Source organism: Lynx rufus, unplaced genomic scaffold, assembly GCF_022079265.1.
Source record: "Lynx rufus isolate CCGP_SWC_20201006 ecotype Redwood Valley unplaced genomic scaffold, mLynRuf1.p SCAF_7, whole genome shotgun sequence".
NCBI classification, from domain to species: domain Eukaryota; kingdom Metazoa; phylum Chordata; class Mammalia; order Carnivora; family Felidae; genus Lynx; species Lynx rufus.
Genome location: NW_025814889.1, coordinates 54,783,238 through 54,809,724, shown reverse-complemented (window position 1 = coordinate 54,809,724; position 26,487 = coordinate 54,783,238). Strand labels below are relative to the sequence as shown.

Genomic DNA, 26,487 nt, shown 5'->3' with positions numbered 1-26,487 from the left:
TGCTGTGAGCTCAGTGCTGGTCACAGATATGGCTCACGATAGAGAACGCTAATGCCCATTTTATATATTCTACTAGGTCAGATGTCTGGTTGTCAACAAGAACCAAGCAAGAATGATCAATCTAACATAGGTGATGTCCGTTTTCCCAGTATCACCCTGACATTTTAGCTCTGAGATGGGGTTAGTCATATTTTGGAATGACTGGCAAGCTGACATTTTTCTGGCACTGCTTCTTTGGATTAAGGATGAAAAGGATATTTTCATTCCATGGCAAACATTCACAGTCTGCTCCCAATTGGAAGCCCAGTCTGGGGAGAAAATAGCCATATGAATTAGGAAGCTTAAAAAGATGTTTTGTTAAACCATCCTTGTTAAACTGGTGCCATCTGCCTTCCTACCTGCCTTTGTAGCATTTGTGGCAGTCTCTTGCGACAGGTGTTTCCTAAATGTTTGTGCAGGCAGCATCGGGAAGCCCTGTATGATGACTGAGGTTTGGGAAGTCCAATCCTGGAAGTATTTAGGTTGTTAGGGAAATTGCAGCCATCTTCCTGCCACTGGGCTCCCATTTTAGATAATGTCTGCTACCCACCCCCATCTTCCTTTACACATGAAGCATGCCTGACAGAGCAGGTGATTTACCCAGGCCCAAGGCTCATTCCAGGAAGGGCAAGTCAGGATGTGTGGAACTCAGTTAGGAAGAAGGTGATGGGCCTGAGGGTAGAGGGAGAATTAGGGTGGGGGTGTGACAGCTGGGTCAGAGAGTCTGGACTGAATATAAACTATTGGAAAAATCACAGATTATTGCATTGAGAAAGGGCATTTCTGAATATGGTGTATAAGGGTGATGTTTCTGTGCTGTTATCAGCTGGATTTGTGGTAGATTCTCTCAGAATTCCCAATCATGGGTTTACTTTCTCTTCTGTATGTTTATTTGTTCATTTGTTTGTTCGTACTGCTTCTGTTTGAGTCACAAACTATAATTATTTAGTTCCCAGGTGTTTTGTTCTTTGAGTTGCTTCTCTAGTATCTTCATACTTTGTAGCCCACTTTCCCTCATCTTCAGTAAAAGTGGGAAGAGCGCAAGGACCACCCTGCACAACACAGTTGAGGGAAGCAGAAGTTGTCAAAAGCATTACCCCTTCCCATCCTGCCATTCAGATGGTCGTCCTCTGCGATTCCTACTTAGGGTCCATGGATGGGATTCAGTAGAGTGGAGGACATTTCTTTGAGGTGACCAGTGTCAGCGAGGTCTGTGATTCAACAAATGTGAGGAACTACAGTTGTGCCTTTGTTAAGAGGTAGGTGGCTGGAGACGGTTCCCCAGAGAGAGAAAAATGGTACAAGCATTCTTAGTGTCCATTAAGGAGCCTCCAGAGACAGTTGAAGGACTAAAGGAGAAAGAGGAATTAGGAAAAGGGAGATGAGTTTAGAGTAACTGGTAGGAGGTATGCCTGATCTTCAGTCGTTCTCCACCCTCCTCTAGCACCCTCCTTCCTTGTATTCTCCATGTCCTGGAGATTATAGGATTCCAGTTTCCTTCCATTTAAATCTGTTTAGTGCCTGACATTTCTCAGGCTCTGAACCTCATCCTCTCACATCATCATCTCATGAAATTCCTTTGTTGAACCTGAAATGCACAGAGTGGAGTCAACCTTGCCTTAATCATGGATTATTAGCACCATCGCTTCCTGTCAGGCCTTGTATCAATGGATTTTATTTCCCCCTTTCATTATGATCTATTCTCGTATCCCCTCCTCAAGGGGGGGGGTGATAATTTCTTTAGCGTATGTATAAACGTTCTTCCAATCTATGATCTATATGTGTATTTAGATACATTCATCCACTCAAACAAATTCACAGTGTTGACTCTGTGTCAGGCACAGTTGTAGATACAGGGAATACAGTCAGGAGCAAAACAATAAAAAAAATCCTGTTTTCATGGAGCTTGCATTATTTTTGAATGAGAAAAATCATGAACAAATATATAACATGTAGTACCTTAAGTAGTGATAAGTACCATGGGAAAAAAAGGGGCGGGGTGATAAGGTACCTTGTGGGTGGTTAGTGGGAGACTGCATTTTTTTATGGGTTGCTTAAGGAAGGATGTGCTACAAATGTGCTATTTCACCAAATGCAGTTAATGAATCAACCATGTGGATATGTGAGCTAGAAGTGGTGCAGTTATGGAGACAGCAAGTACAAAGGTTTTTATCTGGTATGTTAGGAGGCCAGAATGTTTAGGAGGCCAGTGGCTAGAGAACAATGAGTGGGAGCAGGGAGAAACAGAAGGCTGAAAGGTGGCTGGGTCAGTTACAAATACTGTAGGATTTGGGGGCCATTATAAGTGCAGACTTTGGCTTATACTATGAATAAAAAGGGAAAGTAGTGGAAGGTTTTGAGCAGAAAAACAATGTGACGTTTTTAACAGATACATGTGTATTCTTGAAAAATGTACAGAATTTTTTTGCTTGTTTTTAAATGTACATAAATAACATTGTGCTATACACCTCATCCTGCTTTTACTGTTGCTACCTAACATTGTTTCTGAAATCTACCCAAGTAACGCTCTATAAATCTACAGTATTATTCCTGACTGCTGTGTAGTATTTCATTATGCATATACAGCACATAGTACTTATACATTCCTCTAGTAACAGATGCTGGCAAAGCTTCCAACATTTTGCTTCTACACAGTCTTGTAATGAACTCACTCATATAAGTCTCTTTATGGACTCAGGAGAGACTTTCCTTGCGGTGTTTACCTGGGAGAAGTAGGAGGGTGTGTACATTTATAATTCCACTAAGACTGTGCTTCAGGATGGTGGCACTCCCACCAGCAGTGTCAGATAGTTTATATCTTCTTACAGAATTCTCATGTGGATCCAATAAGGGAAGTCAGGTAAGCTTCCTTGTGGATAAGGAAACTGACGCTTAGAGAGATTAAAAAATCACCCTAGTTTATGTTATGAAACAGAAGAGCCATGTCTGGAATCCAAAATTTCTGACATAATGTTCATTTCTCTTACCTCTAATGTACCCACCACTGCCCCTGAAATAAGATGAGGCATCTGTAGGCAAAGATGTTGTTGTTGTTGTTGTTGTTGTTGTTGTTGTTGTTACTGTATTTGAGCCTTGAATTTTTCAATCCTGGTTTAACTCAGCCAGTCTAGGACCAAGTGTTTAGCACCAGCATGTATAAAGGTATCTAATTAGAGCCCTTAGAGTTTCAAGGAGAAATATGTGGAATAAAACTTTCATTTTCTCATGAGGGCTAGATGACAGGGTTGAGTTTTAGTGGGTGATTTTGATACTAGACATTTATAAAGACCAATTAATTACCAGATTTTTGGTACTTTGGATCAGATTTCAATAGTAAACATTAGGTGGATTATATTAAGTACATATTGTATGTTAGGCACAGAACTAAGTACTTTACAAGCATCATTTCACTTACTCCACACATAAACCATATGAAATATTTACTTTTACTGTCTTTTGACTGAGGCTTTTGATTAAGTTGTGGAAACTTAATCCCTGAGAGGTGAACTAATTTGTCCAGAGTCACCCAGTGTGAGGTTGACGTGCGATTTGAATCTGAACACTCTACTTGCAGAGCCTTTACTCCTAACTCCTAAACTGCGTTGCCTTCCTGTGATCAAAGAATTCAGAATCTCTTTCTTCCCTTTAATGTACTGTTGAACTCAATTTGCTAGTGTCTTGCTGACAATTTCTGCATCCAGTTTCATCAGAAATATTGGCTTGTAATTGTCCTTTTTAGTGGGGTCTTTGGTTTTGGAGTCAAGGTAATGCTGGCTTCAGAGAATGAGTCCAGAAGTTTTCCTACCATTTCTATTTTTTGGAAGAGTTTGAGAAGAATAGTTATTAATTCTGCTTTAAATGTCTAATAGAATTGCCCTGAGAAGGCATCTGGCCCAGGACTCTTACTTTTTGGGAGATTTTTGATAACGAGTTCAATTTCTTTACTGGATATGGGCCTATTCAAATTTTCTGTGTTTCCCCGTTTGAATTTTGGTAGTGTGTGAGTGTCTAGAGATTTGTCCATTTCTTCCAGGTTATTCAGTTTGTTGGCATATAATTTTTATAGTATTCTCTTATAATTGTGTTTCTGTGGTGTGTTTGTGGTCTTTCCTCCTTTGTCATGATTTTATCTATTTGGGTCCTTTCTTTTTGAGAAGTCTAGCTAGGGGGTTATCAATTTTGTTTATTCTTTCAAAACACCAGCTCTTAGTTTCATTGATCAGTTCTACTGTTTTTGGTTTCTTTTTGTTTGATTCTATATCATTTATTTCTGCTCTAATCTTTATTATTTACCTTCTTCTGCTGGCTTTGGGATTTATTTCCTGTCCATTTTCTAGTTCCTTTAGGTATAAAGTTAGGTATATTTTAGGTATTAAGTTAGGTATAAAGTTACGTATATTTGGGAACTTTCTTCCTTCTTGAGATAGGCCTGAATTTCAAGTATTTTCTCTTATGACTACTTTTTATGAATCCCAAAGGGTTTTTATTGTCATGTTTTCATTTTCATTTGCTTCCATGTACAGTATTTTTAAATTTCTTCTTTAATATCCTGGTTAACCCATTCATTCTTTAGTGGGATGTTTTTTAACCTCCTAAGTATTTGAGGTCTTTCCAATTTTTTTTCTTGTGGTTGATTTCAAGTTTCATAGCATTGTGATCTGAAAATATGCACTGTATGATCTTGATCTTTTTGTACTTGTTGAGGGCAGTTTTGTGACCCAATATGTGATCTATTTTGGAGAATGTTCTATGCGCACTCGAGAAGAATGCATATTCTGCTGCTTTATGGTGAAATGTTCTGATATATCTGTTATGTCCATCCGTCCAAAGTGTCATTCAGAGCTGTTTCCTTATTGATTTTCTGCTTAGATGATCTGTCTATTGATGTAAGTGGAGTATTAAGATATCCCACAACTATGGTATTATTATCAATAATTTTGCTTATGTTTGTGATTAATTGATTTATATATTTGGATGTGCTTAAGTTGGGAGTATAAATTTTTACAATTTTTATTTACCATGATCATGTAGGATTCATTCCTGGGCTGTAGGGCTGGTTTAGTACTCACAAATCAATCAGTATGATACACCACATTAATAAAAGAAAGGATAAGAACCATATGATCATTTCCATGGATGCAAAAAAAGTATTTGAGAAAACACAGCATCCTTTCTTGATAAAAACCCTGGAGAAAATAGGGATAAAAGGAATATGCCATAACATCATAAAAGTCATATATGAAAGGCCCACAGCTAATATCATCCTCATTGGGGGAAACTGAGAGCTTTCCCCCTAAGATCAGGAACATGACAAGGATGTCCGCTCTCACCACTGTTATTCAACATAGTATTGGAAGTCCTAGCCTCAGCAATAAGACAACAAAAAAAGATAAAAGCCATCTGAATTAGCAAAGCAGAAATCAAACTTTCACTGCTCACATCTGACATGATGCCCTACATAGAAACCCTAAAGTCTACACCAAAAAAAAAAAAAACAAAAACAAAAAACAAAAAACAAACAAAAAAACCACTAGAGCTGATACATGAATTCAGCAAAGTTTCAGGATATAAAAACAATGTATAGAAATTGGACACATTTCTATATACCAATGATGAAGCAACAGAAAGAGATATGAAGGAATCAATCCCTTTTGGAATTGCACCAAAAATTATGAAATACCTAGGAATAAACCTAACTAAACAGGAAATAGATCTATATGCTGAAAACTATAGAAAGATTATGAAAGAAATTGAAGAAGACACAAAGAAATGAAAAATTATTCCACGCTCATGGATTGGAAAAAAAATATCGGTAAAATGTCTATACTACCCAAAGCAATCTACATATTCATTGGAATTCCTATCAAACTAACACCAGTACTCTTCACAGAGCTAGAACAAACAATCCTAAAATTGGTATGGAACCAGAAAAGACCCCAAACAGCCAAAGTAATGCTGAAAAAGAAATCCAAAGGTGGAGGTATCACAATTCTGGACATAAAGCTGTATTACAAAGCTGTAATAATTAAGACAGTATGGTATTGGCACAAAAACAGATACATAGATCAATGGAATAGAATAGAGAACCCAGAAATGTACCCACATATACATGGCCAACAAATCTTCAAAAAAAGCAGGAAAAGAGTATCCAGTGGAAAAAAGACAGTCTTTTCAGCAAATGGTACTGAGAGAACTGGACAGTGAAATGCAGAAGAATGAAACTAGACACTTTCTTACGCCATACACAAAACTATATTCAGAACGAATGAAAGACCTACATATAAGACGAAAAACCATCAAAATCCTATGGAAAAAAAAAACTGGCAACAACCTCATTGACCTAGGCAGCAGCAACTTCTTACTTGACATGTCTCCAAAGGCAAGGCAAATAAAAGCAAAAATAAACTATTGGGACCTCATCAAGATAAAAATCTTCTGCATATGAAAGGAAACAATCAATAAAACTAAAACACAGCCAACAGAATCGAGAGGAGATATTTACAAATGACATATTGGATAAAGGGTTACTATCCAAAATCTATAAAGAACTTACCAAACTCAACACCAAAAAACAAATAATCCAGTGAAGAAATGGGAGGAAGATATGAATAGACACTTTTTCAAAGGAGACATCCAGATGGCTAATAGACACATGAAAAGATGCTCAACATCACTCATCATCAGGGAAATACAAATCAAAACCACAATGAGATATCACCTCACACCTGTCAGAATGGCTAAAATTGACAACTCAGGAAATGAGGATGTGCAGAAAGGGGAACACTTTTGCACTGCTGTTGGGAATGAAAACTGGTGCAGCCACTCTGGAAAACAGTATGGAGTTTTCTCAAAAAATTAAAAATAGAACTACCTTACAACTCATCAATTGCACTACTATGAATATATTGAAAGGATACAAAGATGCTCATTTTAGGGGGCACATGCACCTCAATGTTTACAGCAGCACTATCGACAATAGCCCAAGTATGGAAAGAGCCCTAATGTTCATCGGCTGATGAATGGATAAAGACAATGTGATACACACACACACACACACACACACACACACACACACACACACGGGAATACTACTCAGTGATGAAAAAGAATGAAATCTTGCCACTTGCAACAATGTGGATGGAACTAGAGGGTATTATAGTAAGCAAAATAAGTCAGTCAGAGAAAGATATTATATGGTTTCACTCATATGTGGAATCTGAGAAAGTCCACATATGAACATAAGGGAAGGAAAAATTAAAAAGAAAAAGCAGAAAGGGAGGCAAATCATAAGAGATTCTTAAATACTGAGAGTAAACTGAAGGTTGCTGGAGGAGTAGTGGGTGTGGGGATGGGGTAAATGGATGATGAACATAAGGAGGGCACTTTTATGGATGAGCACCTGGTGTTATGTGTAAGAAATGAATCACTAGGTTATACTCCTGAAGACAAGACTACACTTTATGCTAACTGACTTGAATTAAGAAAAAGAGAAAGAGAGAAAGAGAGAAAGAGGGAAAGAAAGAAAGAAAGAAAGAAAGAAAGAAAGAAAGAAAGAGAAAGATCGATTTTACTCTGACCTGCATGGCAAGCATGACAAACTCAGTCGTCATGACTCAGCAGGAAGTTTTGGGCTTCTTTTCTTAACTGTCTTTCAAAATGTCAATTATTAATACAAAAGTAAATTTATTATTGTGTGATAAAGGTATCATGCTATATCTTGCTATGCCAGAATGAACAGATCACTTGTAAATAACATTTTATGTTAAATAAATTAGATATCTTTGTCATTAAAATTTTTTTATGTTTATTTATTTTTGAGAGAGAGAGAGAGAACTCACAAGCAGTGAGCTTATGACCTGAGCCAAAGTCAGACGCTCAACCAACTGAGCCACCCAGGAGCCCCAAGAAATCTTTGTCATTAAACAACAACAACAACAGCAACAACAACAAAACTTCAATCCTTTCCTATATCCAGATATCCCAGTATGTGGCATACCTCTTTAGAGACCATTTGCCCATGCTTTTGAATATATATCTATAACTATATACTTATAGAGATAGATTCCATGGAAATTATGTAATATTACATAGAGTTGTACTGTACATATAATTTTGCAACTTCTTTTTTTCTCTCAATAATGTATATTGAATACATATTAATGCTACTTTACATAGATTTAACATGTACCTTTTAGCATTAACATAAAAAAAAGAATCTCTTCCCTTTAAAATTGAGGACCACTTCTTGTCAGTTGGGTGGTTTAGAGCAATCATGGGAACTACTGGACAAGAATCTTCAGAGGGAGAGGATATAAAGTTTGAAAATATCTCTAGTTGTCTCCATTATGCCTCCCTCTGTCCCCTGAAGTGAGAACCTCTGCCTTAGGACATCCCTCCTAGATTATAGGTCCTGAAAATGATGCCTTCAAAAAAATAGGAATTTTATAACAGGGTGTGGGTGTTGGCTGCCTATAACCCAAGGCAGCCTGGTATTTTTAAAACAAGTCTTCTGGCAAATAATGGTTATCACCTATGTGTGGCTTATACATTCCATGAATGATGTGTGGTGAAGGTTATATCAAAGTTGGTTTTCACATTATATTTTCATTTTGCTTTCCTTCTACAAGGAAGATAATACCATTTATATCTTTACCTGAGCCATATTTATAAAGGCTGCTTGGCTACAAAGTAGTTATCTCAAAGTCAAGAGATAGGAATTTTTGATTTTGTGTTCTTTCAGGTTTCTTTTCTCAGTTTGCACATTTGTTCAACAGATATTTATTGAGCACCTGACTCACAGTCTAATGGAGGAGGCAGGCAGCTGACTTGGAATTTGGATACATTAGGATAAATGGCACATGAGGAAAATTCAGATTCTATGAGAGGTCACAGGAATGGAAGCATAAGGATCAGGGGAGGCTTCCTGGGGAAGCAACTTCTGAGCTGGGAACTGAAAGAGAAGTGGGGATTAGCTAAGTGAAGGGACAAGAGGATATTACAGACAGGTAACAGGGTGAGTGTGGAATTTCTCAGCTGGAGCAGGAACTGGGCAGGGGGTGAGGCTGGAGGAACCAGCACAGGTCAGATGATGAAGGAAGGAAGGACCATGAAGGAAGGGCAGCAGGAACCACTGAAGGGTGTGAAGCCTGGGGATGGGTGGGGGACACATCAATCACATTCATAGTGTAGTGTCCATGAGTTAAGAATTGATACTCCTTATTTCTCTCCCATGCTGAGAGTAAATCATAAAATGGAATTGGTGAGGGGCACTTGGGTGCTTCAGTCAGTTAAGACTCTGACTCTTAATTTTGACTCAGGTCATGGTCTCATGGTTTGTGGGATGGAGCCCTGCATTGGACTCTGAGCTGACAGCATAGGGCTCAGCATAGGGTTGGGATTCTCTCCCTCTCCCTCTCTGTCCCTCCCCTGCTCTCCCTCTCTCTCTCCAAAATATTAAAAATAAATAAACTTATGCTTTGGCTCTCTCCCACTCTAAAAGCATAAGGGACTCTTAAAAACTGAGAACAAACTGAGGGTTGATGGGGGGTGGGAGGGAGGGGAGGGTGGGTGATGGGTATCGAGGAGGGCACCTTTTGGGATGAGCACTGGGTGTTGTATGGAAACCAATTTGACAATAAACTTCATATATTGAAAAAAATAAACTTAAAAAAATTTGAATTGACCTTTCATTCTTTTGAAAGCTTTACCAACATTTCCTAAAATTCTCTTAAATTCAAAGCTTGAGTAGGAAGGAGAGAGGGGAGTTAATGGCTTTGTTTTCTTTGTTCTCCCCTACTCATTTCTGGGGAGTTTCTGTGAATTAATTGTTCATCTAAAGTTTTGCCCCTCTTGAGGTGGAGACCATTTGAATAGGAGCAGGGAAGTAGAGGTAAATAGGAACCACATCCAGGTTTCTTCATTGGGAAAATATATTTGGCCTCCTCAGACCACTGTTTGATCCAGTTAAAAATAACTCCTTTTGAAACATTAGTAGGCAGTTACAAGTAAGTGTTTCAACAAAAGCTCACAGAGCAGGGCAAATTCTCCAGGCTCCTGGAAGCTGACATCACAGATGGCCCAGGGTGTTTACAGAGCACAGTGTGGTCAGCAAGGAGACTGTCTGCATAAGTGCACTCACCTTCTCTCCAGGATCCAGATAGGGAGGAGACAGAAGAAATTATTTTGGCTGGGAGCTACTGTGATGTAGGTGACCTAACTTTTTTCTGCCTATCCAGCACACTTTCATAACTGTAGACATAAATATTGTAGTAAATTTTGTCTGATTGTTTGGGTGAGGTTTATTCAATGTCAGAATTCCTAAAATGACCTTTCAAACTCTTCAACTTTCTTAGTAATGGACATTTGAATGACTGCTGTACCTGTTTCTTCAGTGTTTCCTTACACAGCCTGTCGCTCTCCTTTTTGCAGGTAGTTATGAAGGCCCTGCCGCTTTCTCCCTCTTCCTCTCTTCTCACAGTGACCCTGTGGGCCAATGTGGGTAAAGCAAAGGGTTGGACTGTATATTCTTTGCCATCAGTACAGCTAAATGGATGATGCAGAATGTGGAGAAAGGGGGGCAAAGTAACATTTGTCCTTGGATAATTGATTTTGGGGATAAATGTTTTAAGGCCAGGGGACCAATATTTGTATTTTAAACTCAGATGATATTTTTAAAAATGGTTCTGCAATTGCAACGAGGCTGTCTAGTCAATGAATTAATGTGTCATAGCTCATGCTCATCATACACACCACAGAAACAACCCACATGTGAATTATTGCACAATAAATTCATGCTCTCTTGTGTATTACAGCTTAATTAGTCAGCTACATGAGTTAGATGAACCTAAATGGGATAATGTCATGTGATGTATAAAACAGGACAATGTTGGGAGGTATTTGACACATTTTCTGCAGGGAAAGCAGTGTTGATTTGTCTATGATGTCTTTTGATATCTGTTTCTGTGATATTTGTTTTGTAACAGGTGACATGAGATATCTGAGCTGCATTGGTTGGTTGAGCATCATTGTTCAAGAAGTATTTATTGTTTATTTAGATATTATGAAGGGATAGGACATACCAGATGAAAGATGATGCAGCAGATTTGAAGCCTGAGACTTGGAACTTGGCAGCCCCAAATCAACTTGGGTTAATTCAGTTCTCCAAACCCTATCTGAACACTCTCAGTTCCCTGGCCTTGTTGCAGCTCTCTGACCCTGGAATCCTCTTCAGCTGCAGCTAAAATGCTGCATCAAGCACTTCGCCGATTTGGTCAAAAGCTGGTATGCAGACGTAAGCTGGAACAACCGGTGGCTAAGGATGACCCATCCAGAAGCCTGAGCACTCTGGATTTAGTGGTCCTGGGTGTGGGCCACACAGTAGGTGTAGGTGTGTATGTCTTAGCTGGTGACGTGATCAGCAATCAAGCAGGACCATCCATTGTGATCTGCTTCTTGGTGGCTGGCCTATCTACTGTGTTGGCTGGGCTGTGCTATGCAGAGATTAGTGCCCGTATTCCCCATTCTGGCTCTGCTTATCTCTACACCTATGTCACTATAGGTGAATTCTGGGCCTTCGTCACTGGCTGGAACCTCATCCTTTCCTGTGTTGGTGGTATAGCCAGTGTGGTCCGAGCCTGGATCTTAGCTTTTGCTAGCCTGATTGGGATCCAGATCTTTCAGAAACTGCATGAGAGCATTGCACCATATGTTTCCCAGGTCTTTTCAGAATACCTAGACTTCTTTGTTGTGGGCCTTGTGTTGTTGCTCATGGGATTGCTGACTCTGTGGGTGGATGAGATTTTCCTGGTTAACAAAGTGCTCACATTGGTGAGCCTTTTGGTTCTTACTTTTGTCATCATCGCTGGCTTCATTAAGGGGGACCTGCACAACTGGAAGCTCACAGAAGAGGACTACATAAAGGCTGGACTCAATGACACCTCAAGCTTGGGCCCTCTGGGCTCTGGAGGATTTGTGCCTTTCGGCTTTGAGGGGATTCTCCGTGGAGCAGCTACCTGTTTCTATGCATTTATAGGTTTCAGCAGTATTGTTACCAGGGTTGACAAAGCCAAGAATCCCTGGCATTCCATACCCATGAGCATTATGATTTCACTGTTCATCTGCTTTTTGATGTATTTTGGTGTTTCTGCGGCACTTACACTTATGGTGCCTTACTACAAGCTTCAACGAGGCAGCACCTTGCCTGAGGCCTTTCTTAATATTGGCTGGGCCCCTGCCTGCTATGTTGTAGCTTTTGGATTTATATGTGGTTTTCCTGCCAGCATCTTTGGCTTTATGGTCCCCATACGTCAGGTGATATACAGGATGTCAGAGGATCACCTCCTGTTCCCTGTCTTTGCCAGGATCCAAACTGGCAAGTACACCCGCATCATGGCCACTGTGATCTTGAGCATTATTGCACCAATCATGGCCTTCTTCTTTAGACTCACTGATCTTGTGGACCTCTGGTCACTTACTTTCCTGATAGCTTACTCCCTGGTGGCTCTTTGTGTTCTCATCATCAGTTATCAGCCTGAGAGGAGGACTGGGGGAAATGAAGCAGAGATGTGGGAGGAGAATGGACCTGCAGCAGACAGGCTAACTCTACAAGGACTACTTTTTCCAGGCAGCTACTTCCCAACTCCACTTTCTGGCCGGGTTGTCCATGTTTGCTCCTCACTGCTTGCTCTGCTGCTCACTCTTCTTTGCCTGGTGCTGGCCCACTGGCCAGTTCTGCTTTCTGGAGACCCAGTATGGATTTCAGTGGTTGTGCTGCTCCTGGTGCTCATCATTGGGATCACTGGGGTCATCTGGAGACAGCCCCAGAGCCCCAGTCCTCTTCCCTTTAAGGTCCTTGTTCTCCCTCTCCTCCCACTACTGAGCATCTTCATGAATATTTACCTTATGACGCAGGTGACAGCTGACGCCTGGATCTTATTTGGTATCTGGATGTTAATTGGTTTTGCCATCTACTTTGGCTATGGGCTCCAGGGCAGCCTGGTTGCTAACCCCACTTAAGTTAGTTCCAAAACTATAAACCTTGAACTCAGCAGTTCCAGTACATATTTGATTTAACGTCATCACACTGAAATGCAGTCTTGTCCCCTGCACAATTATGTAGGGTACTCTTAGCACATGGAAATCTAGGTTTGCCATGGGATGTTGATGTGGGGGAACACTAATAGAGCTTGTAGTTATTGTGAAGTGAAGGGTGTGTCTTTGCTCTTTCTCCTTTTTTTTTAATTGTGTACTTTTTATTTGTCTCTGTAGCTCTATACTGGATTTAAAAAAATGATTATTAAAATAAACTAAAAAGTATTTTGCTTTCTTTGTGGTAATATCCAGTGGTGGAAATACTGGATCATTTGGCAGTTCCATTTTCTAATTTTTGAGGAACTCCCATACTGTTTTTCCATAGTGGCTGCACCAATTTACATTCCCAACAAGAGTGCACGAGAGTTCCTTTTTTTCTACATCTTCACCAATACTTGTTATTTTGTCTTTTCTTTTCTTTTTTTTTTTTTAATTTTTTTTTTCAACGTTTATTTATTTTTGGGACAGAGAGAGACAGAGCATGAACGGGCGAGGGGCAGAGAGAGAGGGAGACACAGAATCAGAAACAGGCTCCAGGCTCTGAGCCATCAGCCCAGAGCCCGACGCGGGGCTTGAACTCACGGACCGCGAGATCGTGACCTGGCTGAAGTCGGACGCTTAACCGACTGCGCCACCCAGGCGCCCCTATTTTGTCTTTTCAATTTTAGCCATGGGGCAGGTGTAATGTGATATCTCATTGTAGTTCTAATTTACATTTCCCTGATGATGAGTGATGCTGAGCATGTTTTCATGTGTGCTTTGACTTCTGTTTTTAATTTTTTAATGTTTATTTTATTTTTTTTTTGAGAGAGAGAGAGTGAGCGAGCGAGCAGGGGAGGTGCAGAAATAGAGGGAGACACAGAATCTGAAGAAAATTCCAGGCTCCAAGCTATCAGCACAGAGCCCGACATGGGGCTCAAACTCACAAACTATGAGATCATGACCTGAGCCAAAGTCAGAATCTTAACCGACTGAGCCACCCAGGCACCCCTCTTGACCTCCATTTTTAAAATGGATTATTTGTGTTTTGGTGTAGAGTTGTGTAAGCTCGTTATGTATTTCATATATTAACCCCTTATTACATATATCATTTGGAAATATCTTCTGTCATTTTGTAGGTTGTTTTTTCATTTTTGATGGTTTCCTTTGTTGTGCAAAAGCTTTTTAGTTACATTAATTTGAAAACATATATGTACACCTATGTTTATTGCAGTGTTACTTGACAATAGCCAGGATATGGAAACAACACAATGTCCATCAATTGATGAATAGATAAAAAAAAGATGTGATACACACACACACACACACACACAAATGGAAGATTATTCAGCCATAAAAATGAAATCTTGTCATTTGTAACAACATGGATGGACCTATAGGGTATTATGCTAAGTGAAATAAGTCAGCCTGATAAAGACAAATTCCATATGATTTCATTCATATGTTGAACTTATGTCTTAAAACATAAAACAAATGAACAAACAAACAAAAAGAGACAAAAAAGCAACATCCCCCAGACTCTTAAATACAAGGAACAGACTAGTGGTTGACAGAGGGGAGGTGGGTGGGAGGATGGGTGAAATAAACAAAGGAACTAAGAGCACACTCATCTTCATGAGCAGAGAAATGTGTAGAATCATAGAAATATTATATAGTACACCCGGGAATAATAGAATGACACTGCATGTTAATTAATACTTCAGAAAATAATAAAGGGGAGACAAGAGGCCAGAAAGAGATGAAATACGGCCCCTGCCCTTAAGGAGCTTAAATTCTAATGCAAAGGGTAAAGCCTAGCTGTAGCATAAGGTAGAAAGTGTTGTCCTAAGTAATATGCAAATAAAATGTCCTGGGAATTCAGAGTGGAGGATGATCATTCGTGGATGACACAGTAGTGAGGGTTGATCCGTGAAATCAGAGTAGACTTTGTAGAGGAATGGCATTTGAATTGGCTCTCCCCAGGGACACATAGGATTTTTGCCACACATGGGAAGCAGGGAGAGATTGTAGGAAGAGAGAACAACTCTAGGAAAAGCATGGGAAAAGGAAGGAGTGTTCAGAGCACACTGAGCATGTAGTGTAGCCTGAGCCTTGGCTGTAAGAGAGGGCAACAGAACATGCACAGGTGGATTGGAGCCAGGGCTTTCCTCTGACCACAAAGCACTTTGGCTTTAAACCTACTACCCATACTGAAAATCTCTGGGGCTGGTTCTTCTACTTGGCGATATCTGCATTCTTGGACTTGAAAGTTTCTCTACAATTGTCAGCTTTTGTCCACCTGCTCAGAAAGCACAGAGCTGAGAACCAAGTGTCCTGGGTTCTGGTCTTGTTTCCACCACTAAGTAGCCATGTGACCTTGAGCAAGCCTCCCAGTTCCCTCAACACTCTCCTTATTTATCTGTAACATGAGAGGTCAGAACTGATCATTTCTAAAGTTTTGTTTACTTAAATAATTCTAAGATTTCCTCTGGTTCTTGTGTCCTCTCATTCTCTGAACTAAGTCTCTACTGCATGTGATTTGAACCAGTATTCTGCCCACTTTTCACTACAACCCATTCTTAGAGCTGTAGAGATCTAATAAATCATACCCCATCTCTCCCTCTTATGTTTGGAACCTATTGATAGAGACAGATAATTAAACCTTCATCTTTAGATCTGCAGCCTAATTGATTTGCTAATACTGCATCCCTAAATAAGCTAGACTTACTCCTCATCACAAATAGTGCTGAGCACCCCCACCCTACACCATAGGAGAGAGCCTGCATTTATTAGATTTTCTCATGTATGAATAGCTTGGAATGAAAATGTCCTGTGGGCATGTTGTTTCTGGATAAGACACACACACACACACACACACCACCACCACCACCACCACCACCAACAACAACAACAACACAGCCGACTGGATCATGTTATGGTCTAAGCTGGTTATTCTCAGTTGCTGTCTTTTCAACCCACTAAACAAAGTCAAAGTGTGGGTGAGGGGAGGGGAGAGAAGCCAGGAATAGTACTCTGTTCAGGGGTGCTCAAACTTCAGCAGGTGTCACCTCACCTGGAGGGCTTGTGAAAACAGACATTGCTGGCCCTCACTCCTAGGGTTTACAATTCAGTAGATCTGGTGGGGCTTAGAACTTTTACTTCTAACAAGTTCCCAAGTGATGTTGATGCTTCTAATACAGGGACCACACACTGAAAAGCAAAGCTCCAGCTGAAGCCCCTCACATGTATGATGAAGTGTTGGAAATAAAGTCGCCCTTTGGACATTTACCTTTATTTAATCAAGATGTAGGTTAGTATTTCATCCTTAATACCTTCATAGTGGAGAAATCATGGTGAATCATTTCAAAATGTATATGTTTATCAAATCACCGCAATGTATACTTAGATATCTTATAATTTTATATGTCAATTATACCTCAATAAAGCTGAAATAAAAAAAAATACCACAGTTATCTGGGTGTCTTTATTTTCTTCATTTTGTTGGTGATTTATATCTTAGGTAAGGAGTGTATCTTGTTCATTCCCTCAGAACATCCAACTGGGGGCCAGGCATATAAACAGCTTTTAATAAATTCATGTTCAATTGACTTGATCCTTACACTGTTCTTTGATACAGAAAATGCTCCTTCCTTTCAGGCTAGCACTGTGCTAACCCTTTAAAACTATCTTCAGTTTTAGAAGACTTCCTTAACAATCATCATTTCTTTCCATTCAGAACTATATCTCTATCTCTATCTCTATCTCTATCTCTATCTCTATCTCTATCTCTATCTCTATCTCTATCTCTATCTTTATCTCTATCTCTATCTCTATCTCTATCTATCATCTCTTCATCTCTATATCTATCATCTAGAACTGTGCCCAGGCACTTTTGGTTTTGCCTTTTTGTGACTATGCTTGAGTTCTGCTGACTGTCCTGTCTGTTCCATCACAGTTATGTTATTCTTCCCTTCTCCCAGGCCCAACAGTAAGAACAGTGCTGTTCATTCAAAGAAAAACTATTCCCATGGGATTGGGGAAGGGTCCTGAAGTAGTAAAATTGATAGAAGGCCCACCTGCTTTAACCTGACTCAAGGGAGTCCCTGCAGATGAACTGGCTCAAGAATTTACCAAAGTCATCTTTCTTTCTTTTAAAAAAAAATAATGTTTGTTTATTTATTTTATAATTTTTTTTACTTTTCTTTTTTAAGAATTTTTTTAAATTTTTTATTTTTTTAAAGTTTACATCCAAATTAGTTAGCATATAGTGAAACAATGATTTCAGGAGTAGATTCCTTAATGCCCCTTACCTATTCAGCCCATCCCCCCTCCCACAACCCCTCCAACAACCCTCAGTTTGTTCTTCATATTTATGAGTCTCTTCTGTTTTGTCTCCCTCCTTGTTTTTTATATTATTTTTATTTCCCTTCCCTTGTGTTCATCTGTTTTTTTCTCTTAAAGTCCTCATATGAGTGAAGTCATATGATTTTTGTATTTCTCTGACTAATATCACTTAGCATAATACCTTTCACTTCCATCCACTTAGATACAAATAGCAAGATTTCATTCTTTTTGATTGCCGAGCAATACTCCATTGTGTGTGTGTGTATGTGTGTATATATATATATATATATATATATATATATATATATATACATACACACATACCACAACTTCTTTTCTTTTCTAATTTTTGTAACGTTTATTTATTTTTGACAGAGAGAGAGAGAGAGCATGAGCAGGGGAGAGGCAGAGAGAGAGGGAGACACAAAATCCCAAGCAGGCTCCAGGCTCTGAGCTGTCAGCACAGAGCCCAATGTGGGGCTCGAACTCACAGACTACGAGATCATGATCTGAGCCGAAGTCGGATACTCAACCGACTGAGCCACCCAGGCACCCCTATACCACAAATTCTTTATCCATTCATCCATCGATGGACATTTGGGCTCCTTCCATACTTTGGCTATTGTTGATAGTGCTGCTATAAACATGGGAGTGCATGTGTCCCTTCGAAACAGCACACCTGTATCCCGTGGATAAATGCCCAGTAGTGCAATTGCTAGGTCATAGAGTAGTTCTATTTTTCATTCTTTGAGGAACCTCCATACTGTTTTCCAGAGTGGCTGCACCAGCTTGCATTCCCAAAACAATGCAAAAGAGATCCTCTTTCTCTGCATCCTCACCAACACCTGTTGTTGCCTGAGTGGTTAATGTTAGCCATTCTGACAGGTGTGAGGTGGTATCTCATTGTGGTTGTGATTTGTATTTCCCTGATGATGAGTGATGTTGAGCATTTTTTCATGTGTCAGTTGGCCATCTGGATGTATTCCTTGAAGAAGTGTCTATTCATGTCTTCTCCCATTTCTTCACTGGATTATTTGTTTTATGGGTGTTGAGTTTGATCAGTTCTTTATAGACTTTGGATACTAACCCTTTATCTGATATGTCATTTGCAAATATCTTCTCCTATTCTGTCGGTTGCCTTTTAATTTTGCTGATTGTTTCCTTCACTGTGCAGAGGATTTTTATTTTGATGAGGTCCCAGTAGTTCATTTTTGCTTTTGTTTACCTTGCTTCCGGAGACGTGTTGAGTAAAAAGTTGCTGCAGGCAAGATCAAAGAGGTTTTTGCCTGCTTTATTCTCGAGGATTTTGATGGTTTCCTGTCTTACATTGAGGTCTTTCATCCATTTTGAGTTTATTTTTGTGTATGGTGTAAGAAAGTGGTCCAGGTTCATTCTTCTGCATGTCGCTGTCCAGTTTTCCCAGCACCACTTGCTGAAGAGACTGTCTTTATTCCATTGGATATTCTTTCCTGTTTTGTCAAAGATTAGTTGGGCATAGCTTTGTGCGTCCATTTCTGGGTTCTCTATTCTGTTCCCTTGATCTGAGTGTCTGTTCTTGTGCCAGTACCATACTGCCTTGATGATTACAACTTTGTAGTATAGCTTGAAGTCTGGGATTGTGATGCCTCCTGCTTTGGTTTTCTTTATAAGATTGCTTTGGCTATTCGAGGTCTTGTTCCATACAAATTTTAGGATTATTTGTTCTAGATCTGTGAAGAATGCTGGTGTTATTTCGATAGGGATTGCACTGAATATGTAAATTGCTTTGGGTAGTATCGGCATTTTAACAGTTTTTTTTTCTTTCTATCCAGGAACATGGAATCTTTTTCCACGTTGTTGTGTCTTCTTCAATTTCTTTCATAAGCTTTCTATAGTTTTCAGTGTATAGATTTTTCACCTCTTTGGTTAGATTTATTCCTAGGTATTTTATGGTTTTTGGTGCAACTGTAAATGGGATTGATTCCTTGATTTCTCTTTCTGTCACTTCATTGTTGGTGTATAGGAATGCAACCGATTTCTATGCGTTGATTTTATATCCTGCAACTTTGCTGAATTTATGAATCAATTCTAGAAGTTTTTTGGTGGAATGTTTTGTGTTTTCCACATAGAGTATCATGTCATCTGCAAAGAGTGAAAGTTTGACCTCCTCCTGGCCGATATGGATGCCTTTTGTTTCTTTGTGTTGTCTAATGGCTGAGGCTAAGGCATCTAATGCTATGTTGAATAACAGTGGTGAGAGTGGACATCCCTGTCTTGTTGCTGACCATAGGGGGAAAGCTCTCAGTTTTTCCCCATTGAGGATGATATTAGCATTGGGTCTTTCATATATGACTTTTATGATCTTGAGGAATGATCCTTGTATCCCTACTTTCTTGAGGGTTTTTATCAAGAAAGGATGCTGTATTTTGTCAAATGATTTCTCTGCATCTATTGACAGGATCATGTGGTACTTGTCCTTTCTTTTATTGATGTGATGTATCACATTGATTGTTTTGGGGATATTGAACCAGTCCTGGATCCCAGGTATAAATTCACTTGGTCATGTTGAATATATTTTTTTTAATTTATTGTTGGATCCAGTTGGCTAATATCTTGTTGAGGATTTTTGCATCCATGTTCATCAGGGAAATTGGTCTATAGTTCTCCTTTTAGTGGGGTCTTTGTCTGGTTTTGAAATCAAGGTAATGCTGGCTTCATAGCATGAATTTGGAGGTTTTCCTTCCATTTATATTTTTTGAAAAAAAAAGCTGTTTTTCACATATTCTCCGCCCCCCCCCCCCCCCCCCGCCATTTCCATCCTCTCTCCACAAGCAAAAATAGCTCCCTGCCCTCGGCGGCTTCTCTCCCCCAGTTCACTTCTCCACGCCATGTACTTGCTGAGTGCTGTGGTTCAAGTTGTGAAGATTGTTGTGTTAAGCATCAAATCAGTTTGCTACGTGTGCAGGCTGGTTTAGTGTTGACCTGGCTGTATTTCATTGATGTGAGACACAAAAAAACTTCCATGCAGTTCCACCATCTTGGCTTCTCCAAAATCTCAGAAAGTTCTAAAGCAAACACCTAAATATAACTACAGACCTTTGCAAAAACTTAATATGTAATTATTTACTTAGGCTGGCAATAAGATTCTACAGAAGGTCATAGTTGTTAGAAAAACTTAGTTCCTTTAACATTGAGAAGTTTTAGTTCTCTTAAGTAACCAAAGACCTGATAAAGATAAAACACGGAAACTGGTTTTCTGGGCAAGGAAAAGAAGAAAAAAAAACCCTTACTTTATAATTTCTTATACAGAGGAGACCAAAAATCCAAATAAACTTTGTCCTCTAATGGAGAGAAGAGCAGAATTTCCATTTTATACAAGCATGGGGCTAGTTGTGGTGGGCAGGGCATTCCCCAGGTAGGACTGAAGTGCCTGCCAGGTTTTCTCCTGGTCACCCTTTTCCTCTGTGAGCCCCCGCCCATCACTTTGCTGATGGAGAGATATTTCTTCAGCTCTCCTTTACACCTGACAGGGTCTGCCTACAGGAAGATGGGGGGGGGGACAGCAGGCAGAGGGCAGAAGGAGAGAGAAGGGGCAATGTCCTTCCTTTCATTGGGCTCTGAGCCCTGCTCTTCTCCCTAGATTCTGAAGGGTGGGAGAGCTGTGAAAGCAGATGTAGAAATGACTTGAAATGGGGCAAAATGGTTGGATGCAGTGGGTTGGAGAGATGGAGGTAATTGGAAAGTGGAGCTCACTTAGGAGTTGGGGTTTTCTGGGGGAGGTGAGCAAGGAGGGGAGGGAGGCAGGCTGGGTCAGGTGGAAGGTTGTAAAGGTGGGAGGGATATAGAAGGAGGTGGGCAGTGCAGAGGGTCAGAGGGATGGGAGGTGGGTAGGGCAGGGAGGTGGAGGAACCAGGATGGGACAATGCCAGATGGAAACTCAGAGATGGTCAGGGTGGCAGGTTGCTGGAAGGACTGGAGGAGGATCCCACTGGGAGGAGAAGGCAGACAGTAGTACAGAAGCAGTCAGAGCCTGGGAGGATTGTAGAGAGTAAGCCTGTGTCATGGAAACAAGGATGTTTGTGGGTCCTTTGAGGATCCCAAGAAGGAGAGGGAAAGACCTCCAGAGACACTTCCCACTCAGACTGAGGCCTGACTCTGAATGGACTTGAGGAAACCACCTGAACAGCAGGGGAAGGGGTGCAATTCATGCTCCCTTTAGCCCAAGAAACCTGCAGGTATTGCCCATCAGGGTGGGGGTGGGCTGGGCTGCTTCTCAGCTCTGAGCTCAGAATCCAGTGGGGTTTCTTTGGAGCAACTGTTTAGTATTCATGAGTTTAAGAAATCTCTCCCACATCTGCTTGTCACAGCTAGTCTTGTCATATAACTGTCCACAGTACTGTCCATGAAGAATGTTTCAGAATTGGAGTAATCAGAGAAGGTAATGATGACTTTCTACAGGAGAGCTCCATGCGGGATGATTAACCCTTCATGTCCATCTCATGCATCGGCCCAGCACTCCATTTGGAACATTTAAGCTTTTGTCAGTCGCTTTAAAGGTTATTATGGAATGGGATCAGAAGTTTGAAACTCAAGAGGTCTCACTCAGTTCTAGTACTGAATGTCCACCCTGCTATGGCTTGTGAAATGATGTTTTTACTCTTTAGAAAATTATAGAGATATTTAATTTTTATAATAAAAGATTTATTAATGTCTAATAACTGCCAACATGTACAGATACACAGCAATGCTGTATGCTGATTACAGAAACAATATGCAATCAAAGAGGAGTTTCAGTTGGATCCATAATGCTATAGTATCTAAAATATAGATCTGATAGCATGTTCATATTTTCAACTTTTAGGTGTATGGGTGTTACATTATTCTTTTCTCTTTTTTAAATTTACATAAATAGTCAATAAATCATTATGATGTTAAAAAATAAAATAAAGAGGGGGTGCCTGGGTGGTTCGGTCAGTTGGCCGTCTGACTTCGGCTCAGGTCATAATCTCGCAGCTCATGGGTTCGAGCCCCACATCAGGCTCTGTGCTGACAGCTCAGCTGTGCTAACAGCTCAGAGCCTGGAGTCTGCTTTGCATTCTGTGTCTCCCTCTCTCTCTGCACCCCCACCCCCTTCTCACGCTCTGTCTCTCTCCCTCTCTCAAAAATAAACATTAAAAAATAAATAAATAAAATAAAATAAAGTTTATTATGGAAAACACAATCTGCAAATGAGCAAGAGACTGATGGAACAAGAGGAGTGGGGGCTGGTGTGGGGAAAGGGGAATGGGATAGAACCTGCCAAGTTGAGATCAAGTTTCCCCAGGTGTGAGGACTTGGCGGTCTGACCCTGAAGGAGACTGGGTTTCTGTTTCATGGACACAAGACTGGAAGGGTGTTGGGGTGATGCTCACCACAGACGCTTGGGGATTGAAATGGGGTGGCTTTCACAGGTAGACATAGTCCTGATGGACTGTCTTAATCTTCACACAATTATTAGGTATATTTTATTAATCCAACTTTACAGGTGATGAAATTGAGTCTCGGAGAGGCTATGTCAGTGACCAAGATAACATAGCTTATTAAGAGGCAAATCTGGATTTGAACTCAGGTCTTTGACTCCTGAGCTCTTGCTCCTTCCATAACACCACTGGGCAGAAAGTCTTACTCTGTTATGTGTCTGCCTCAGCTTCAGGCCTGGGGATGGAGAGCAAGGTGGGTTGTGGCTAATAAGTGCTCAAAAGTGTTTGTTGTATGAAGGAATGAATTACTTATGCAGGTTCACCTTCCATTGTGTGGGCCTAAGTTCTAGAGACTCTGTGTCAGGAAGGAGAATATAGCAAAGGAGTTCCAGTGTGGGCCAGGAAACTGGAAATTGGTTTCCTGTGGGTTTCCATCCTTTTCCTGGGCATTTCTAGATCTCTAGAATCTAGAGGACTGGGCACTGGCTCCTTACAAGAAAAGAATAGAGTGGAGTATATGTGTGCACAGTATATGTGATAAGAGTATGACAGTGTGTAAGTTTGGGTGTGCATGCCTGTCTGTAAAGGTAGGAGTTTGTGAGTATGTGTCTTTGTGTTGGAAACATGTGGGAATGTTTGTGATAAATGGGTGTGTATATGTGTGTATTTGAGGGTATGTGTCTGTGTGTATGTATGAGTGTGAACATCTGGGTGTGTGTATCTGCATGTGTGCAGGTGCAAGTGTGCATATGTGTATGTGTGAAAGCTGTCGCAGGGGAGCTGAAGACTCATAGCTGAAGATGTCTTTGATGTGATTTGTGCAACCTTCTTGCAGGATTCAGGCTGTGGTATGGGGTGGGGTGAGTTGGGAGGGCAGAGGAGGAAGGCTGTCTGTGCTTGGGGTGTGAGGGGATTGGGTAATCTGAGCAATGGGTGCCTCTGCCCTGCCAGGTACAGAGGGATGGCATCAGGATTCCAGGTCTGAGGCTGGGTGGAGACTGGGTCCTGAGGCCTTCACTCAGGACTTGCACTGGAAGAACTCAGACGCCCTATTCTGACCAGGGAGGGCCATAAAGAGGTGGGGTCAGGATGGGAGTGTGGCCAGACAGTGGAGGGTTCAGGCCTACTCTCTCCCCCACCCACACCCCCAGGATTTGGGAATGATGTAACCAGGCTGTTATTCCTACCTCTAGGCCCCACCCATTCTTTCCAAGGGCCTTAGAGTTTCCAGAACTCTTTGTGTGCCACCTTCTGAGGCTGGGATGACCAAAATCACAGTGAAGACTTGTCTTTAGTCAGTACTACCCAGACAGGTCCAAAACAAGTCCTTGTCTCTTGGAGGCACCTGGTAAGCCAAATATGCATTATTACTGAATTTCATACAAGCTAAGGCTTCAGACCACTTGTGCTGGGAAGTTCTTACAGAGTTTAAACTCAAATTTCTGGTTGTACTTTGTGCCCCATAATCCCAGGCTAAGTTGGTTAAATTGGAGTCAATCACCTTCAGCCAAAAGTATAGAAGTAGTTTCTTCTGGATAGGGAAGTGGGTCAGAGTATATGGACACTAAGAGGATGTGGGGCTAAAGCTGGTGGATCACAGAACTCTCCTGGGCAGAATGGCCATGATCAACAGGGCAGATTCAGAGACGGGAGCTTAGAGATCAACAGTTTTTCCTGTTTCCCATGTTATTCCAAGCTGTGCCAGGGGAAGCAGCAGAAACAGAGGCTACGGTAGGAGGGACCAGATTAGAAAGGGAATGTGTTTCCCTGACTACAGCTTTGAGAAGCCTGTGGAAACACAGGATAAACAGCAAATTATGAAAGAAGAAATGTTCCTCTTGCAGCTCAGGAAGTAGGAAGAGAGGTGCCAGGGCTGTAGGACTCTGAGGGGCAGAGGGGTGTGTGTGCTGAGGGTGAGGGTGTGAACAGCACAGTGTTTGTGGTGTACATGTCTGTGCTCTGTGGTTAACAGTCCCATGTGCACCAGTCATGTACGTAAACATGAATCACATGGGGAAGGGCACAGCTTTGACATGTTTTTTTTAAACCAAGAATTGTGATCTGGCTTCTCACTGGGGCCTGCAAAGTAAGCTTTTCTATTAGGAGCAGCAGTCAGCACCAATGGGAAGACCCCTGGAGTGAGAATCAAGAAAATGTGGGTTCCAGTTCTGGCCCTAGTTATCAGCTGGGACCCTATGACGTGTCACTTCTCTGAGATGGGATGTCATCTGCTGTCCAAAAATAAAGGAAAAGCCACAAATTCCTTCTGTGCCAGCAGCCTCAGTGCTGGGGACCAGAAAAGGGAAGGGGACTGGAGTGGGTGATGGCATTTCAGGGGCCAAAAGGAATAAGGGATGCCAGTGAAAAGGGCTGCATGAGGGGTTTCCTGAATTCAGAAATTCATGGGTTCTTGCTGGAGCCACTGATTCCCCAGTCTGGGCAACCCAGCCCTATTTCAGCACCCAGCATGGAGGAATGGCTCTGCAGCCAGAGACGTTCTCTGCCGTCCTCTTGTGGTTGCTGAGTACTATGTAGGTCTGAGAAGGTTTTGCTCTAGCCCATATGGCATCTTCCCTTGCTCCCTGGTGGAAATTGCCTATATCAGGAAAAGGGACCTTTGGTCCTCTAACCTCATCTTTCCCCCCAACTCCCCTGGTTCCTGGAGGCACTCACAACCTCCTTAAGATTTAAGTTTGTCTGAGGTTTATCTCTGTTTTCCATTTCCTGAGGTTTTAAGTTCTGCTTTCGGGGATGTGCAGTGGAGACAAGGGGTTGAAATTAAGATACTGAGCCAAGAGAGCAACTTCTCTTCTCTACGTTCCATCTATAACCTCATCTATAACCTTAGCTTCCCAGGTAGTAGGAATTTTTGAAAACATTTAGGGGCTAATGACATTCCTGGAGAAAATGGGTTTGGAGCAGACCAGGGTTATGCATCTAGGCTTCTGTGAAATTGTACCCAAGTTAGCAGGGAGGTGGATTGCCAGAAGCCATGAGTCAAGAGACAGGGATGCTGGAGGGAGATGGCGTATTTGACAGATGCTGACAGGACTCCTTATCTGCTAGCTCTGGAGTCCCCTCCTACCCACCAGGCTGCCCTTGACTCCCCTTCTAGTATTCACTGCTCATTAGTGACTGTCTTTGGGGACACATCCAATGGGCCACATTGTATTGGATGGGCAAGAAGGGTGAGTAGGGAAAAGGGGACACCAGGTAAGTGATGGAGGAGGAGGGGTTGAAATAACTGAAATTTGAGCTGCTATCTGAGGATCACTCGGGAGCTTGGAAGACATGGCAGGGGAATCTTTCCTGGGGGCAGATGCTGAGTTGCTGAAGAGGAGTAACTGGGGTGAGGGTGGAGGTGTGAAGAAATACTGAAAGATATTGAGTTCCACTTATTTTGGGAGACCTGATAAAAATTAGCCATGATTTTATTGAGAGCTTCCTATGTACAAGGAAGGGTTATAGCTGCCATGAGAAGATAAAAGAGGGACACACATTTTCTATTCTCCTCTGAGTATTGAAGACCTGCCTATCTCCTCCATGGACTGGTTGTCCCATGTGTGCCTATCTGAGAGGTGCAAGGAGCACTTGGGGG

General features: G+C 41.2%; 1 protein-coding gene and 1 long non-coding RNA gene across 6 annotated transcripts in view; both read left to right on the top strand.

The window, feature by feature from the left end:
* The window catches only part of LOC124501496 (cationic amino acid transporter 3-like), a 42,364-nt gene extending 28,878 nt beyond the window's left edge, over positions 1-13,486 (top strand). For 4 of the 5 annotated variants that reach the window (XM_047065724.1, XM_047065723.1, XM_047065726.1 and 1 more), the window contains one exon: positions 11,022-13,486. In XM_047065724.1, the coding sequence (XP_046921680.1) occupies positions 11,281-13,053 (1,773 nt within the window). In that variant the 5' untranslated portion in view covers positions 11,022-11,280 and the 3' untranslated portion in view covers positions 13,054-13,486. Of the gene's footprint in view, positions 1-10,467; positions 10,534-11,021 lie in introns of all 5 variants that reach the window. The other variant, XM_047065725.1, reaches the window with a different exon arrangement.
* LOC124501507 (uncharacterized) overlaps positions 1-16,417 on the top strand; it is a 40,742-nt gene extending 24,325 nt beyond the window's left edge. Inside the window, exon 2 of the long non-coding RNA XR_006959776.1 lies at positions 16,308-16,417. This is a non-coding gene — a long non-coding RNA (uncharacterized LOC124501507). The remainder of the gene's footprint in view (positions 1-16,307) is intronic.
* The last annotated feature ends 10,070 nt before the right edge of the window (positions 16,418-26,487 follow it).